Below are 13,346 nucleotides of genomic sequence, written 5' to 3'. Positions count from 1 at the left end.
ATTCATACAGCCAACAGACACATGAAAAAATGCTCATCATCACTCGCCATCAGAGAAATGCAAATCAAAACCACAATGAGATACCATCTCACACCAGTTAGAATGGCAATCATTAAAAAATCAGGAAACAACAGGTGCTGGAGAGGATGTGGAGAAATAGGAACACTTTTACACTGTTGGTGGGATTGTAAACTAGTTCAACCATTGTGGAAAACAGTGTGGTGATTCCTCAAGGATCTAGAACTAGAAATATCATTTGACCCAGTCATCCCATTACTGGGTATATACCCAAAGGATTATAAATCATGCTGGTATAAAGACACATGCATACATATGTTTATTGCAGCACTATTCACAATAGCAAAGACTTGGAATCAACCCAAATGTACCTCAGTGACAGACCGGATTAAGAAAATGTGGCACATATACACCATGGAATACTATGCAGCCGTAAAAAAAAGGATGAGTTTGTGTCCTTTGTAGGGACATGGATGGAGCTGGAAACCATGATTCTCAGCAAACTATTGCAAGAACAGAAAAGCAAACACCGCATATTCTCACTCATAGGTGGGAACTGAACAATAAGATCACTTGGACACAGGAAGGCAAACATCACACACTGGGGCCTATTGTGGGGAGGAGGTAGCGGGGAGGGATAGCATTAGGAGATATACCTAACATAAATGATGAGTTAATGGGTGCAGCACACCAACATGGCACATGTATACATGTGTAACAAACCTGCACGTTGTGCACACGTACCATAGAACTTAAAGTATAATTTTAAAAAAAATTAAAAAATTTAAATGACATGAAAAAATAAAAAAGAAGAGTGGATCAAGTGGAGGCCTTCAGTCTCCATAGGTGCTTAGAAGGACAAAATCCCCCATCAAAAACCACATGGTGTGACTGGCTTATGTTGGCTTAGTGTGGGTATGGGGTTCTGGGAGTAAGGGGCTATGGAGCTCAGGCAGACCTCAGGGACATGAATTACAGCCCAGAGTCTGATGATCTGAATCAATGGCCCATTTTCTCCCTTAGCTTTGATTTCCTTGTGGAAAAGACAGTTACTTTTAATGAGATGGTTGTTCTAATTTTATGAGATTGCCTGGCCTATTGAGGGACAGAGTATTTGGAGGAAAGAGACATTTTAATAACTATGTAGATTGCAGATCTACTAAAATCGGAGATTATCATCATCATGTCCCCAGTACTTGGTGTAAGAGTAGATGCTCAATAAATATTTGTTGTATTAGCAAAATATCACGAGTGTTATCCAGAACTGAATATTATTGAGACTTCCTCCACTACAAAATAATAATACATACTTATCTATATATAGTTTTCTTTTATTCTTTTAATTAATTTATTTATTTTTAATTTTTGTGGGTACCTAGTAGATATATGTATTTATGGGGTACATGAGATATTTTGATACAAGCATACAGGCATACACATATGTGATGTGTGTAACAGTGACATTAGGGTCAATGGGATATCATCACCTCAAGCATGTATCCTTTTTTGTGTTATAAACAATCCAATTATACTTTTAGTTATTTTAAAATGTACAGTAAATTATTGTTGAGTGTAGTCACCCAATTGTGTTATAGAATACCAGACTCTATTCATTCTATAGAAATATATTTTTGTATCCATTAACCATCCCCAGTTCCCTATACCCCTTTCCCTTCCCATTACCCTTCCCAGCCTCTGGTAACCATCATTCTACTCTCCATCTCCATGAGTTCAATTGTTTTAAATTTAGATCCCACAAACAAGTGAGAACATATGAAGTCCGTCTTTTTGCACCTGGCTTATTTTACTTAACGTAATGACCTCCAATTCCATCCATGTTGTTCAGGCTCACATTGATATTATTCATTTGTCTGTTGATGGACACTTTAGGTTGCTTCTGTATCTTGGCTATTGTGATATATACTTTTTCTAGGTAAGAAAATCCCACATCTTTCTTTCAAATAATTTATATTTATTCCTCAGTGTTCTCCCCAACCCCACCAAGTGTTTTTTAAACACATAAATCCTAGAGCAAGTGGGACTTCATCAATGATTTGGCTGGTTGTTCACTGTACTTGTGCATTTGCTGGCTCCTATCAGGGGAGTAACTCTAAGGAATCCTCTTGGGACTTGACCTGGTTGTGTGAGAGCATCTTTTCCACAGAGTTTCTTTGCTAGCTATATAATCACCACCTGTGAAATATAGCCCCAAGTCTCCACTTCACTGCCATGCCACTGGTATCACTTCTGTTGTTTTGGTAAATCAACAGGACTCACATGACTGACTGACAGAGTATTGTGAGATTAGACCAATTCTTGTTCCAACCCACCTTCTATGTCAGCTAGTTTAGTAACTAGCTAGCAGTCAGGATCCAAGCTCTGGTTGGCTGCCAAACTGTCTGTCTGAACACTGATAAAAATGAGAGCATTTCATTCCAACTTGGCTGCCTTCACACGTTGGATAATTATATTGTCTCATTCCATCAGAATTTCTTCTAGGTCAGATTGACATTAAATTGTCTTTTTAATGACTGTGTTTTTTGACAAAATAGCTATTGACTAATCTATAAAATATGATCCAAAAAGGTTAAGAAAACTAGTCAGCATGTATAGGAACAGAATTTGTTACCTTCTCACTAGCCGAGATGGTTACTTGGTTCTGAGCTTCTTGGTTCTCAGATATCCAGTTCCTCCGAGCCATTTCTTCCCATTCTGCTTGCATCTTATCCCAAAACTCTGTATCTGACTGGGAAACAGGAAAAATGAATGGAGATGGATTTAAGAACATGCCACATCATCTGTGTTTTTGTTTTTTTTCTTCCCCTAATAGATAAAAGAGGCTTCTGAGGAGGAATAAAATGGCGACATCCAATTGATAGGTGTGGCTGAAGAACTTCTGGAGGGTACTCACGGGTCAGAGTGTTGAAGTGGATTAGCTGTGGTTTTCTCCAGCAGGAAAATAACTACCATCAGAAAGACTAGGATCACATATGCCAAATTCAGCTAAAAACCCACTACTTATATACAGTTTCATGTGTGGGCACTAGGTCACATTTTAGGAAGGGCAGTTTCTCCCAGAATTGCTCCTAGCATATGAGGAATTAGAGCAACTGCTTTGGGACTGGCTGAGCAGTGACTTGGGAAGACAGCCAGGTACGGTCAAGAGAATGAAACATTAGTTGATCCTACTCTGTGTTAAGCACTGTGCCAGCAGAAAACTGAGTCTGGGGGGTTACAGTCCCAAAGCTAGGACTCACAGGATCCAAACCCCATCTGCTTTCCAAGCCCACACTTGTCAGCTTATGGCAAATTTGGTCTACTGGTGTTGAAGAATGAGGGACCCTGGTGTGAACCTGACTGAATCCTCTTCAAGGACTTTTATGTGGCAGGATGATTTTTTGAAAAATGCTGCTTTGTGTTTTTGTTTCCTTGTAGTTTTCCCACACATCTTCTGTAAGGGGAATCAGGCTGTTTGCTCTTCTTTACTTCAAGGGAGGTGTGTGTTCCTAGACTGAAGAAGATTTTTGCTGAGAGAGCTGTCCCTGATTGACTTCTATTTTATTAAGCCTGAAGACAGTACTTTAGGTGGCCCAAGGGGCAGGAGGAAGGAGCAAGTATCTTAAAGAATTTTAAAGAGATGGAATTTTCTGGGGGTAGGGAAAGAGATGGAGGGTGGCAGGTTCTGAGTAGTAGGAGACTGGTGCTCAGTTTTTAGCTGTTTCCCAGGGAAATGAGCCTGATATCAGAAAGGATGACTGAGGATGTGACAAAGGGGGCTCATTTGAACCCCTGTTCTCACATGGCCAGGAAATAGAAAGTGAATTTCAAGGAACCACTTTGGGCTTGGATGGCTGTTAGTGGTCACCATGACAGCCACGGGCAGGGAGGCGGGTGGGGGAGACTCCGTCCTTGTTTTCTAACACTACATGAGCCTTCCATATTTCATGCCCTAGAATAAGTTCCCTGCCAGCCTGGTAAGAGAGACACTTGGAAACCACTTTATTTTCTTTAAACAAACAAAACAATGAGTATTCCTTGAACACCTGAATCTGGGACTGAAATTCATACCCTTTACAAATTGCAAATCTCAGTGTCTATGATTCGAAGTCCTGTGACTTTTTGATACATCATCACACTGACTTGAGGTAATCTTCACCTTTTTTTTTTTTTTTTTTTTTTTTTTGAGACGGCAGGGTCGTCACTCTGCTCACCGGAGTCTCACTCTGTCACCCAGGCTGGAGCTCAGTGGCACAATCTTGGCTCACTGTAAGTTCCGCCTCCCGGGTTCATGTCATTCTCCTGCCTCAGCCTCCCGAGTAGCTGGGACTACAGGCGCCCGCCACCACGCCTGGCTAATAGTTTTTTTTTTTTTTTTTTTGGATTTTTAGTAGAGACGGGGTTTCACCATGTTAGCCAGGATGGTCTGGATCTCCTGTCCTCGTGATCCACCCACCTCGGCCTCCCAAAGTACTGGGATTACAGGCGTGAGCCACCGTGCCCGGCCTAACCTTCACCATTTAATACCTCTGGTCTGCCTGGGTGGTGGCTGCCCTGAAGCAAGAACTCTTCTGCAGAGTTGCTTTGAGTGGTAATTATAATCTTATTTCTTTTAGATACAAATGTTCATGGAATAAGAATCAGCTCAATGTGATAATCCCAGGCTACTAAATAAATAGTAGTTCTTGCTCCTGCTTTATCATGTCCAGAATTCTCATTCGTCCCACAGAAACAGGTTCCGCCCCTTTGGCAAAGGCCTCCTCTCAACAAGGCAGCAGGCATCTTAATAATCTATGTCCATGATGCTGGAAGCACATGGAATGGCTACTAGGAATCCAGGTTCAGCTCAGAAGTAAAATTCAAAATTTCTTTTTAAATTGCTTTTTGTAGTAGAATACTAGTAGAATACCACATTGTGCAAGCAGAATGATCTCAAATGTACAATAACAATGGCTAGATAAAAGACTAGGAAGAAATATGCCAGCATGTTAATAGAGATGTGTCTTTGAATGAAGAAATAATGAAGGATGTTTTTCCTGCCTCTTCATACATTTCCTACTTTCTGAATTTTCCATGATGATCATGCTTTGCTTTTATAATGAAAAAATAAGTTTAAACACAACAAAACAAAAAATATCTCTCCTTTTAAAATACAATGAAATCTGAATTATTAGATACTAAAAGTTTGGAAGAAATTTGGGGAATTCATTTTTTAAATAGCTTTTCAAAGATGCAGGTGTAACCTGTCTGCACTAGAAGGGAAGACAAATCTATCAAGTGAATTTTATAATGTTTGCTGACTTTCCCAGGCTCGCACGGGGTGACAAGAGAGGCCAATGACTGCACATACTTTCCAAGGCAAATATGTTCATCTAGTGGGAGTCCTTGGAATTTAAACCATATTACAAGTCTTTTGCATGAAAGAATGAGAAGAATTTAATAATGTGTACATCTGAGTTACCAAAGGGTGCATTACCTTTCTTGCAGCTTGAAATTAGAGCAGTAGATACATAAATAAGGCTGCTGTGGAAAACTGACAGAAACTCAGCTGAGGTAGAGACGCTGGGCTCTCACTTAATGAGATACACCAGAACTCACTGTTACCACTTAAAATGAGTTACTGCTGACTAATTAAAGTGCACAGCACAGTTTTCATTTAATTACAGAAGACTACTTTTAGTATAATCAATTTTCATCCAGTTGCAGAATCCAGACTTCTTTCACGTAGCTACAATTAACGCTGCTTCCTCCCACTACTTTAAATGAATTTTAGAGAAACCTGAAACATATTTGAATTTTAAAGATCTTAAGACATAACTGAAGGGATTTTATTTATTGATGATTTTCTTAGCTCTTCTGGGATTTTGGCAGATTGTTGTTTATACTCTGTGTAACAAGCTATCTGCTTACATCAGAAATGAGCTATTATTTGCCATCCACATCCATGTCTAAGAATAGTTCTCTGATGATAAAATATAGTACATACTCATAAGAACATTGGGATATGCAGCATGGAGGTTAAGAATAGCAGTTTTCCCCTTGGACAGACCTGGGGTCAAATTCTCGTTTCATCGTTGCCCTTTTGTGAATCTCTTAATATTTCCAAGTCTCATTTTCCTTATCTTTAAAATGAAGATATAATAGCAATTTTGGTTAGTTGTTATGACAACTAAATGAGAAAATGCATCTGTGGCATAAAGTACATGGTAGGTGCTCAAAAAAAGTAGGTGTTCTTGCTAGTGTTTTATAGTATTGAGAAAATATAGAGAATAAAACAAAATCACCCACAACCGCAAAGCTCAAATATAAAAGCTGTGAACAGTTTGGTGTTTGCCTCTACTGTAAAAACATATTCCTCTTCTAGACACCTTCCTTCTCTTCATTTAAATCTTTCCCTTCCATCTAATTATTAAAAAATAGGATCAAGGTTAAGAAAATTACGGTAAAGCCTCTATAATGGACCGTTAGGCAGCAATTAAAATGACGTTTATGAATAGTTTATTACAATATTGAATAGTCCTTAGGTTATAATGTTTCTTGCTAAGTAGTATAATCACAATAATAGAAAAACAACCACAATAATGATCTGGGGGAGAAAAGACTGTAGAGAAAGGGACTGTATAACTCTTTTATAGGATGAGGTCATTAGTAATTTATCCCATCACTTTTCGTGTACTTTTACCATTTTCCAAATTTTCTATTGTTAGCATAAGTTATTTCGGTGGAAAAGTAAGATTTGGTTAAAAAATTGCTTACTTCTTTTCAATTTCAGTTCTCCATGATGTTTTCTTCAACATTCCCACACTAGAGCAATCTTTTGCCTCTGAATTCCTTCATCATTGATATTCTGTTAGTGGTTTGAAAGAAGAAAGATGTGTGCTAGAATTTGAGCGAGTCACTTTAACTCATCTGTAAGTTATTTTTCCTCATTTGTAAAGTGAGAAGATTGGGTTCATTAGATAGCAGCTCAGGCTTCTTTGTCTACATGGATTGACTCAGATCAGAATAAGGCAGAAGGAAGATCTTAGCACAGAATCACATTTTTTTTTAAAGGGGCCGTCTAGTCTATTTACTAATCTCCAAAAATCATACTTTAAAATGTTTTCCCAGAAGTACATTGGACATTATTTTCCTTCACTTTTTTGATTGTAAAACTGGAAAACAAAATTTTTTTTATAAGAACCAGGGCAATATTAATGAAATATTAATTATATTAACATATCAAGAATAAGAAAAGGAGCAATTTATTTTAGAACAGGAAAGTTTAAGGGATGGTAGCATATTATCAATTCCAATTCACCAGTTTAATTTAGTCATCGAGTTAACATAGAGCTACTTTTGATTTTGTGGTCAAATGTACTTGTCAGTTAGAAAGATCCTGGGGTTGTGCTGTGAAAGAACTAATCAATGTGACATTAAGTGCCAATTCTTCCTGGGAGGAGTCTGGATTTCTTTTTGCCTCTTTAGACTTCCATTGATTAACTGTCACTGGATCAAAACTTGAGAAAACCAAACCAAACCAAACCAACCAGCTCTGCCTATACAGAAGAAAACAAAGCAGGCCAGGTTCGGTGGCTCATGCCTGTAATCCCAAGATTTTGGGAGACTAAGGTGGGCTGATCACCTGAGGTTGGGAGTTTGAGACCAGCCTGACCAACATGGAGAAACCCCATCTCTACTAAAAATACAGAATTAGCCAGGTGTGGTGGTGCATGCCTGGAATCCCAGCTACTCAGGTGGCTGAGGCAGGAGAATCACTTGAACCTGGGAGGTGGAGGTTGCAATGAGCTGAGATCGTGCCATTGCACTCCAGCCTGGGCAATCAGAGTGAAACTCTGTTTAAAGAAAAAAGAAAGAAAGAAAGAAAGTAGTATTTCTTTTACATGACAAGGAACGAAAACCACTATGCAAGTTTGGATTAAAAATTTTCCACAACAAACAATTTTGCTGAAGTGAAATTATGTGCGTATCAGCATGGGGCTTCACTGCCCTGGGGTCCAGTAGCCCAGGCTGGCCAACGGTAACTGAGTGTTTCTACTCACCATATCTCCTGTTGAGTAAGAGCTCAATTCTAGTCAAAGATTTTATGTGGCTGCCCAAAGAACATATTCAACCCGGAGCTGCATAACAGATGTGCAGTGTTCTCATGGAGGACGGGATAGAAATTCAACTGGTCAGAATTAGTTTGAGCTCTTAGTGCTGTGCTGGGTGTCCCATGTAGTGAGTCCCATTGACAAACTGGAGTCTCTTCAGGCATGAGTGACCTTGGGCAGGAGTAACCCTGCTGATGAAGAATGAGTAAAGGAGCAACTCACCTGCTAACACAATCATCAGGGGGATGGTGAGAGCTGAGCAAACCAGCCCAGCTTTGTTTTGCAGACTTCAGAACTAGTACAAATGAAAGACAGTTCCAGGGGGACAAATTTTTATCAAATGCAATGCAAAACTGCCTGAAAATGGAATGGGCTCCTCAACCTTAGAAGTCTTCAGGGATGGAATGACCAGCGTGAGGAGTGCTGTAAAGATGATTCACAAATCAGATGGAGGTTTGACCCAAAGAATTCTTTGGTTTCTAACAACTTTGAGTGTCTCTGGTTGCAATGTTTTTAATGAATTGATTTACTGAGCCACATGGGAAGGCTCAAAATTAATCAGATCTCTATGAGATAAACATAGATCTGTCATGCATTCCCCTTTCTCAATCTAAACAGTATAGGTCTCAATATTGGTGGGGGTATGCTGAAAAAAAAAGGAGTTAAATTTTAAAAAGAAATAAACAGCATAGGGAGGAAAACAGATGGGCGTTGGCCTCAGGTAGAACAGACTGGAATTCTGACTAGGTTCCTTGTCACATGACCGTATGCAACTTAGTTCACCTCTTTAACTCAGTTTCCTCATCTGTAAATTGTAAAAAATCTCTTAAGAGTAAGGGTTAAGTGAAACAATGTATGTGAAGTGCTTAGAACTTGTAACATCTAAGAGTTAAGGAATCAGCAGTTAATGTTATTTTATTGCTTGGAAATGAAAAATAATATTTCCCAGGATACAGAGGGAATGCAATCTCATAAACTATGTGAATTTTGTGGTTCAGAAGTATTGCAAAACAAAAATATTGGTAGTAGCACTCAGATTTTTCTGATTGCCTGTGGGATAGACAAGTTTCTTCCTTGTTTCAACAGAGTCAGCCATCACTGCAGATGCTGGCAGGCACCTGGGCAAACAGCCCGAGGCTCTCACCAAGCAATGTGCCAGCAGGGTAGCTGCAGAAATGTGGGGAGGAAAGACTGGAAATGATGGGAAGGGGAGGAATGCGCACAGGAGGCTGGAAATAAACAATATAAGGTTCTAGCAGTTTGGTAGAAGGAAATCAGGAGTCATTTCTAACAGAGGAAATCTAAGATAGTTTTCTGTTATTTCCTTTCTCTTCCTCCTTACCCAGGAAGGCGGCAAACAGAAATGGAATATTAAAGAACAAAGAGCAAAGTATGTTGTCTAAATAGGAAGGGGTCACTTTTGAAAGGCTTTTAGCATATTCATTAGCAAACTAATGTCTTTGCAGAACTGGAATTTCACATGAGTATATCTGTGTTCTTGGCTCCTGTGGTATTTGTCTTCACAAAAAAAGAACTGCTGTTAATATGCAATGGAATATGCTGAAGCTTTCTGTGCTTCAGGCATAAGGTTTTGTGGGGCCAGTTTCTCAGTGGCTGTTTTTTAATGCAGGCAAGTAGCGGCTGGTGACTAGAGCTGCTTTACCATGGGCATGAGGAGATGGGTACATGTGGACATGGGCAGAGGGTCTTGGGGTTTGAATCTTGTCCATGTTCCATATGATAACAGGTTATGTGATGAAAAAAGCCAGCAGTGAACTAAAGGAGGGGGAGTCAGTTCCTGAATGGGTTTCTTTTTCTTGAGACATGTTTACAAGTCGTGAAAACTCACCAGGCAGCTCTCTACTTATTTTAAAAAATAAAATATTAGACATGTTTACTAAGCCCAAACTACATGTTTGTCACTGTGCATTGCACTATGAGAATATTTAGGAAATGAAACAAGCCAGAACAAAAATATCTAGATGTGGATGCTGCCCTCAAGAATCTCAGTGCCTCATGATAAAATAAGAATAGTGGTAACTGTAATTCAGGACAGGGTGAACAATAAAATGCAAAAAGAGACGAAGTTCCTTGCTTAGTCTCACACTATTATTGGTAAATGATAGATCCAGAAATCAAAATACTTCATTCTTTTCTTTGACAGTAGATTGCTTCTTCCCCAAATGGCTACAGCAAGCAGTTTTTCTGGTCTCCCATCTCTTCAGAACCTTGTCTCACTTCATTAAGAGGTAGTCTGTTGCCCTGTCTTTGAATGCCTGCCTTGACAAATAGAACACAATGAGAATACCTGGGCGTGACTTTTGAGGCTAGGCCCTAAAAGGTGATACAGTTTCTGCCTACCTCTTCCTGAGGACACTCACCCTTGGAATCTAGCTACCACCTTGCAAGGAAGCCCAAGTCTCAAAGAAAGGCCACATGGAGGTGTTCCAGCCATCAATCTCAGGGATGTCTCGAGTAACTGCAAGCATAATCCATCCATGAGTTTGTTTGTGAGTGAGTGTACCTTCACTCACTCTGATTCACAATGAATCCCGCCTTCTACCCTCATCTTCAGCCTTCAAGCCACTCTGACACCTTGTGGAACAAAGATGAACCATCCTTTCTGAGCTCTACCCAAATTACAGAGTTTTGGGTAAAACAAATATTGTTGTTTGAAGCCACAGGTGTTGGAGTAATGTATTACACAGCCATAGTAACTGGAACATCTTTTACTACTTTAGGCCAGAGGACAGGAGTGGGGGAGGAAGATGAGGTTTAGAGAAGGGACTTTACTCTGGGGGCTTCTTCAAAGGGTTGGTAGGCCAATGAAATGTGGTAGTATCTCCCAAAAGACTGTTCTAGGAACAGAGTTCTGTGGCCAAATGAGCTTCAGCTACTTTAGGTTAAGCTAAAGGCTGCAAATTGGTAGCCTATAGGCCAGATGTGACAGAACTTCAGTGACCAAACTTTAGTCATTCTCCCCCCAGCCCTTTTCTCAACTAGGCTTCAACCCCAGGTTTCCATGTCTGTCCTTGCGGAGTCTAGTTTTAGCAAGAATCCTGCTAAGTCAGTCTAGATAGAATTCCTCTCTTGATATCTGATTGCCTCTACATCTGACCAAATTTTTCATTCCCACTATCCACCAGGTGATGTCTGATCACCTGGCCTGCCTTCAGCAAAAATCCTAAAAAGGTGGGTTCAACCAGAATCCCCCCCAACCCCTGATGTCTCTTCTTAGTAATTTCCCATTCACTGATGCCCACCCTTCTTTGGCTGGATCCCTGCTTGTCTATGCTGTATTCCGAACTGAGCCCAGTTCTCTGCTGAGGTCTTCCTCCCCCCGCCACCCACTGCAATAGTTCCTGAATAAAATCTGCTTTTACTGCTTTAACTACTGTATGGCTGTAGTTTTCCTTAGCAGATCTAGCCAAGATACATGTTTTCTCCCATCTCATCCTGGATGAGAAATTTCACATGAAAACCCAGATTTCAGACATTTTGTGAAGATATGTTAATACAAGACCTACATTTCTAGAAGCAGCAACTTTCAGATGCTGCATGTAGTCTCTGCCACAGTCACCACTAGGTCCATACCTTCACCTGCCTGGCCCTGTAGCTAACTGAGTTTGCAATTTCTGGACATAAGGAAACAGGTTCCCTACTGTGTGACTTCCCAGGATCTTCATATGCTAATGTATATTTTAAATCTCTGAAAGGGGGATGCAAGCAGCAGTCTCCTAAATGTATTTTACCTTGAACTATGTGTATGTGTGTGTGTGGGAGTGTGCGTGAGTGTGTGTGTGTGTGCGTGTTTAGGGTTCTCTAGAAAACGTTGAGATAAAGCCTCAGTGTACGAGCATCTATAGTTCCACAAAAATAGAGACGTTTGGTGGGCTAATTTTTGTGTATCCTGTGATCAGCTTTCAGGGATAGGAGTCTATGACATAGTTTGTTTTTATGTGATTGCTTCCAGTGAAACTCATCTCCAATTAGCCAGCAGGTTTTCTCATCCTCACATCTGCTGTGTGAATCAGAATTCTTCACGATTTTGTTGCTGTTATTATTCTAGAAAGGGAAATGAAACCCAGAATGTGGAGAAAATAATTAAAATATTTTGGTATGTTTTGAGAAGAAAACTCATTTGACATATTCATCTTCTCAATACTAACCAGTCATTTAAAATGACCTTTGAAACTGCATATAATTATGTATACAGAATAACAAAGACCGGAAGAAACATGAAAAAATGAAAACAGTTAATTTATTAGTCTAGTGGGATTTCTGGGGAGTTCCTGATCTCTCCAAACTTTTCCAATTTCCTTTACTATTTTTGCTTTTTTTTTTTGGTCTGTTTCAATTGATGCTGCCATACTATAGTTGTTTTTAAAATCACTTAAATAAGAGAAATTCTCTGATAAAGAAATTCTTTTCTGATGATCAAAAAAAATTTGGTTCAGGCCTACAAAATTAATAGCACCAAACATTGCCTTATATTGGAAACAGTGATGAAGAGCAGGAATTTTGGAGTTAGATCAGGTTAGAATCTCAGTACTTAATGGTTGTGTGACCTTGGACAAGTTACTGAATGTCTCTATGCCCCAGTTTCTCCACCTTAAAATGGGAGTAACACTTTCCTGATAGGGCTGTTGTGAGCACTGAGTGAGATGAAGGAATGTAAAGTACTTGGCTTAGAACACAGAAAGTGCCTACCCAGGGGCAGCATTTACAGCTACAACTAAGCAACCTTATGCCTAGGAATGAAAGGGCTCTTTTCTCCCCCATTTTCCTTTGATGCGGGCAAAAGTCAACAGAGGGATTAGTTTAGAAGCAGTTTCCTTTGTAATATTTTCCTCGGTGATAAAGAATTTAAACTTGCTATATCTTTTTTTTTTTTTAAGACTGAGTTTTGCTCTTGTTGCCCAGGCTGGAGTGCAGTGGCGTGATCTTGGCTCACTGCAACCTCCGCCTCCCAGGTTCAGGCAAGTCTCCTGTCTCAGTCTCCTGAGTAGCTGGAATTACAGGTGCCTGTTTTTTTTTCAGTAGAGATGGGGTTTCACCATGTTGGCCAGGCTGATCTCAAACTCCTGACCTCAGGTGATCCACCCGTCTTGGCCTCCCAAAGTGCTGGGATTACAGGCATGAGCCACTGCCCAGCCTTAAACTTGCTATATCTAATGCCCGTTTAGATACTACCTCTTACTTTGTGGAAATAGTTTTTCCTCTCATTCTTTTGGAATA

The 13,346-nt window shown here is 39.8% G+C and overlaps 1 protein-coding gene across 2 annotated transcripts in view; it reads right to left on the bottom strand.

Annotated features, from left to right (window-relative positions):
- Window positions 1–13,346, bottom strand: part of PEX5L (peroxisomal biogenesis factor 5 like) — a 186,139-nt gene that overhangs the window by 26,817 nt on the left and 145,976 nt on the right. For both annotated transcript variants that reach the window (XM_017877125.1, XM_017877118.1), the window contains exon 9: window positions 2,648–2,764. In XM_017877125.1, the coding sequence (XP_017732614.1) occupies window positions 2,648–2,764 (117 nt within the window). The remainder of the gene's footprint in view (window positions 1–2,647; window positions 2,765–13,346) is intronic.

This window comes from Rhinopithecus bieti, unplaced genomic scaffold, assembly GCF_001698545.2.
Source record: "Rhinopithecus bieti isolate Rb0 unplaced genomic scaffold, ASM169854v2 scaffold_76, whole genome shotgun sequence".
In the NCBI taxonomy this organism is placed as follows: domain Eukaryota; kingdom Metazoa; phylum Chordata; class Mammalia; order Primates; family Cercopithecidae; genus Rhinopithecus; species Rhinopithecus bieti.
This window is presented reverse-complemented; position numbering and strand designations above follow the sequence as displayed.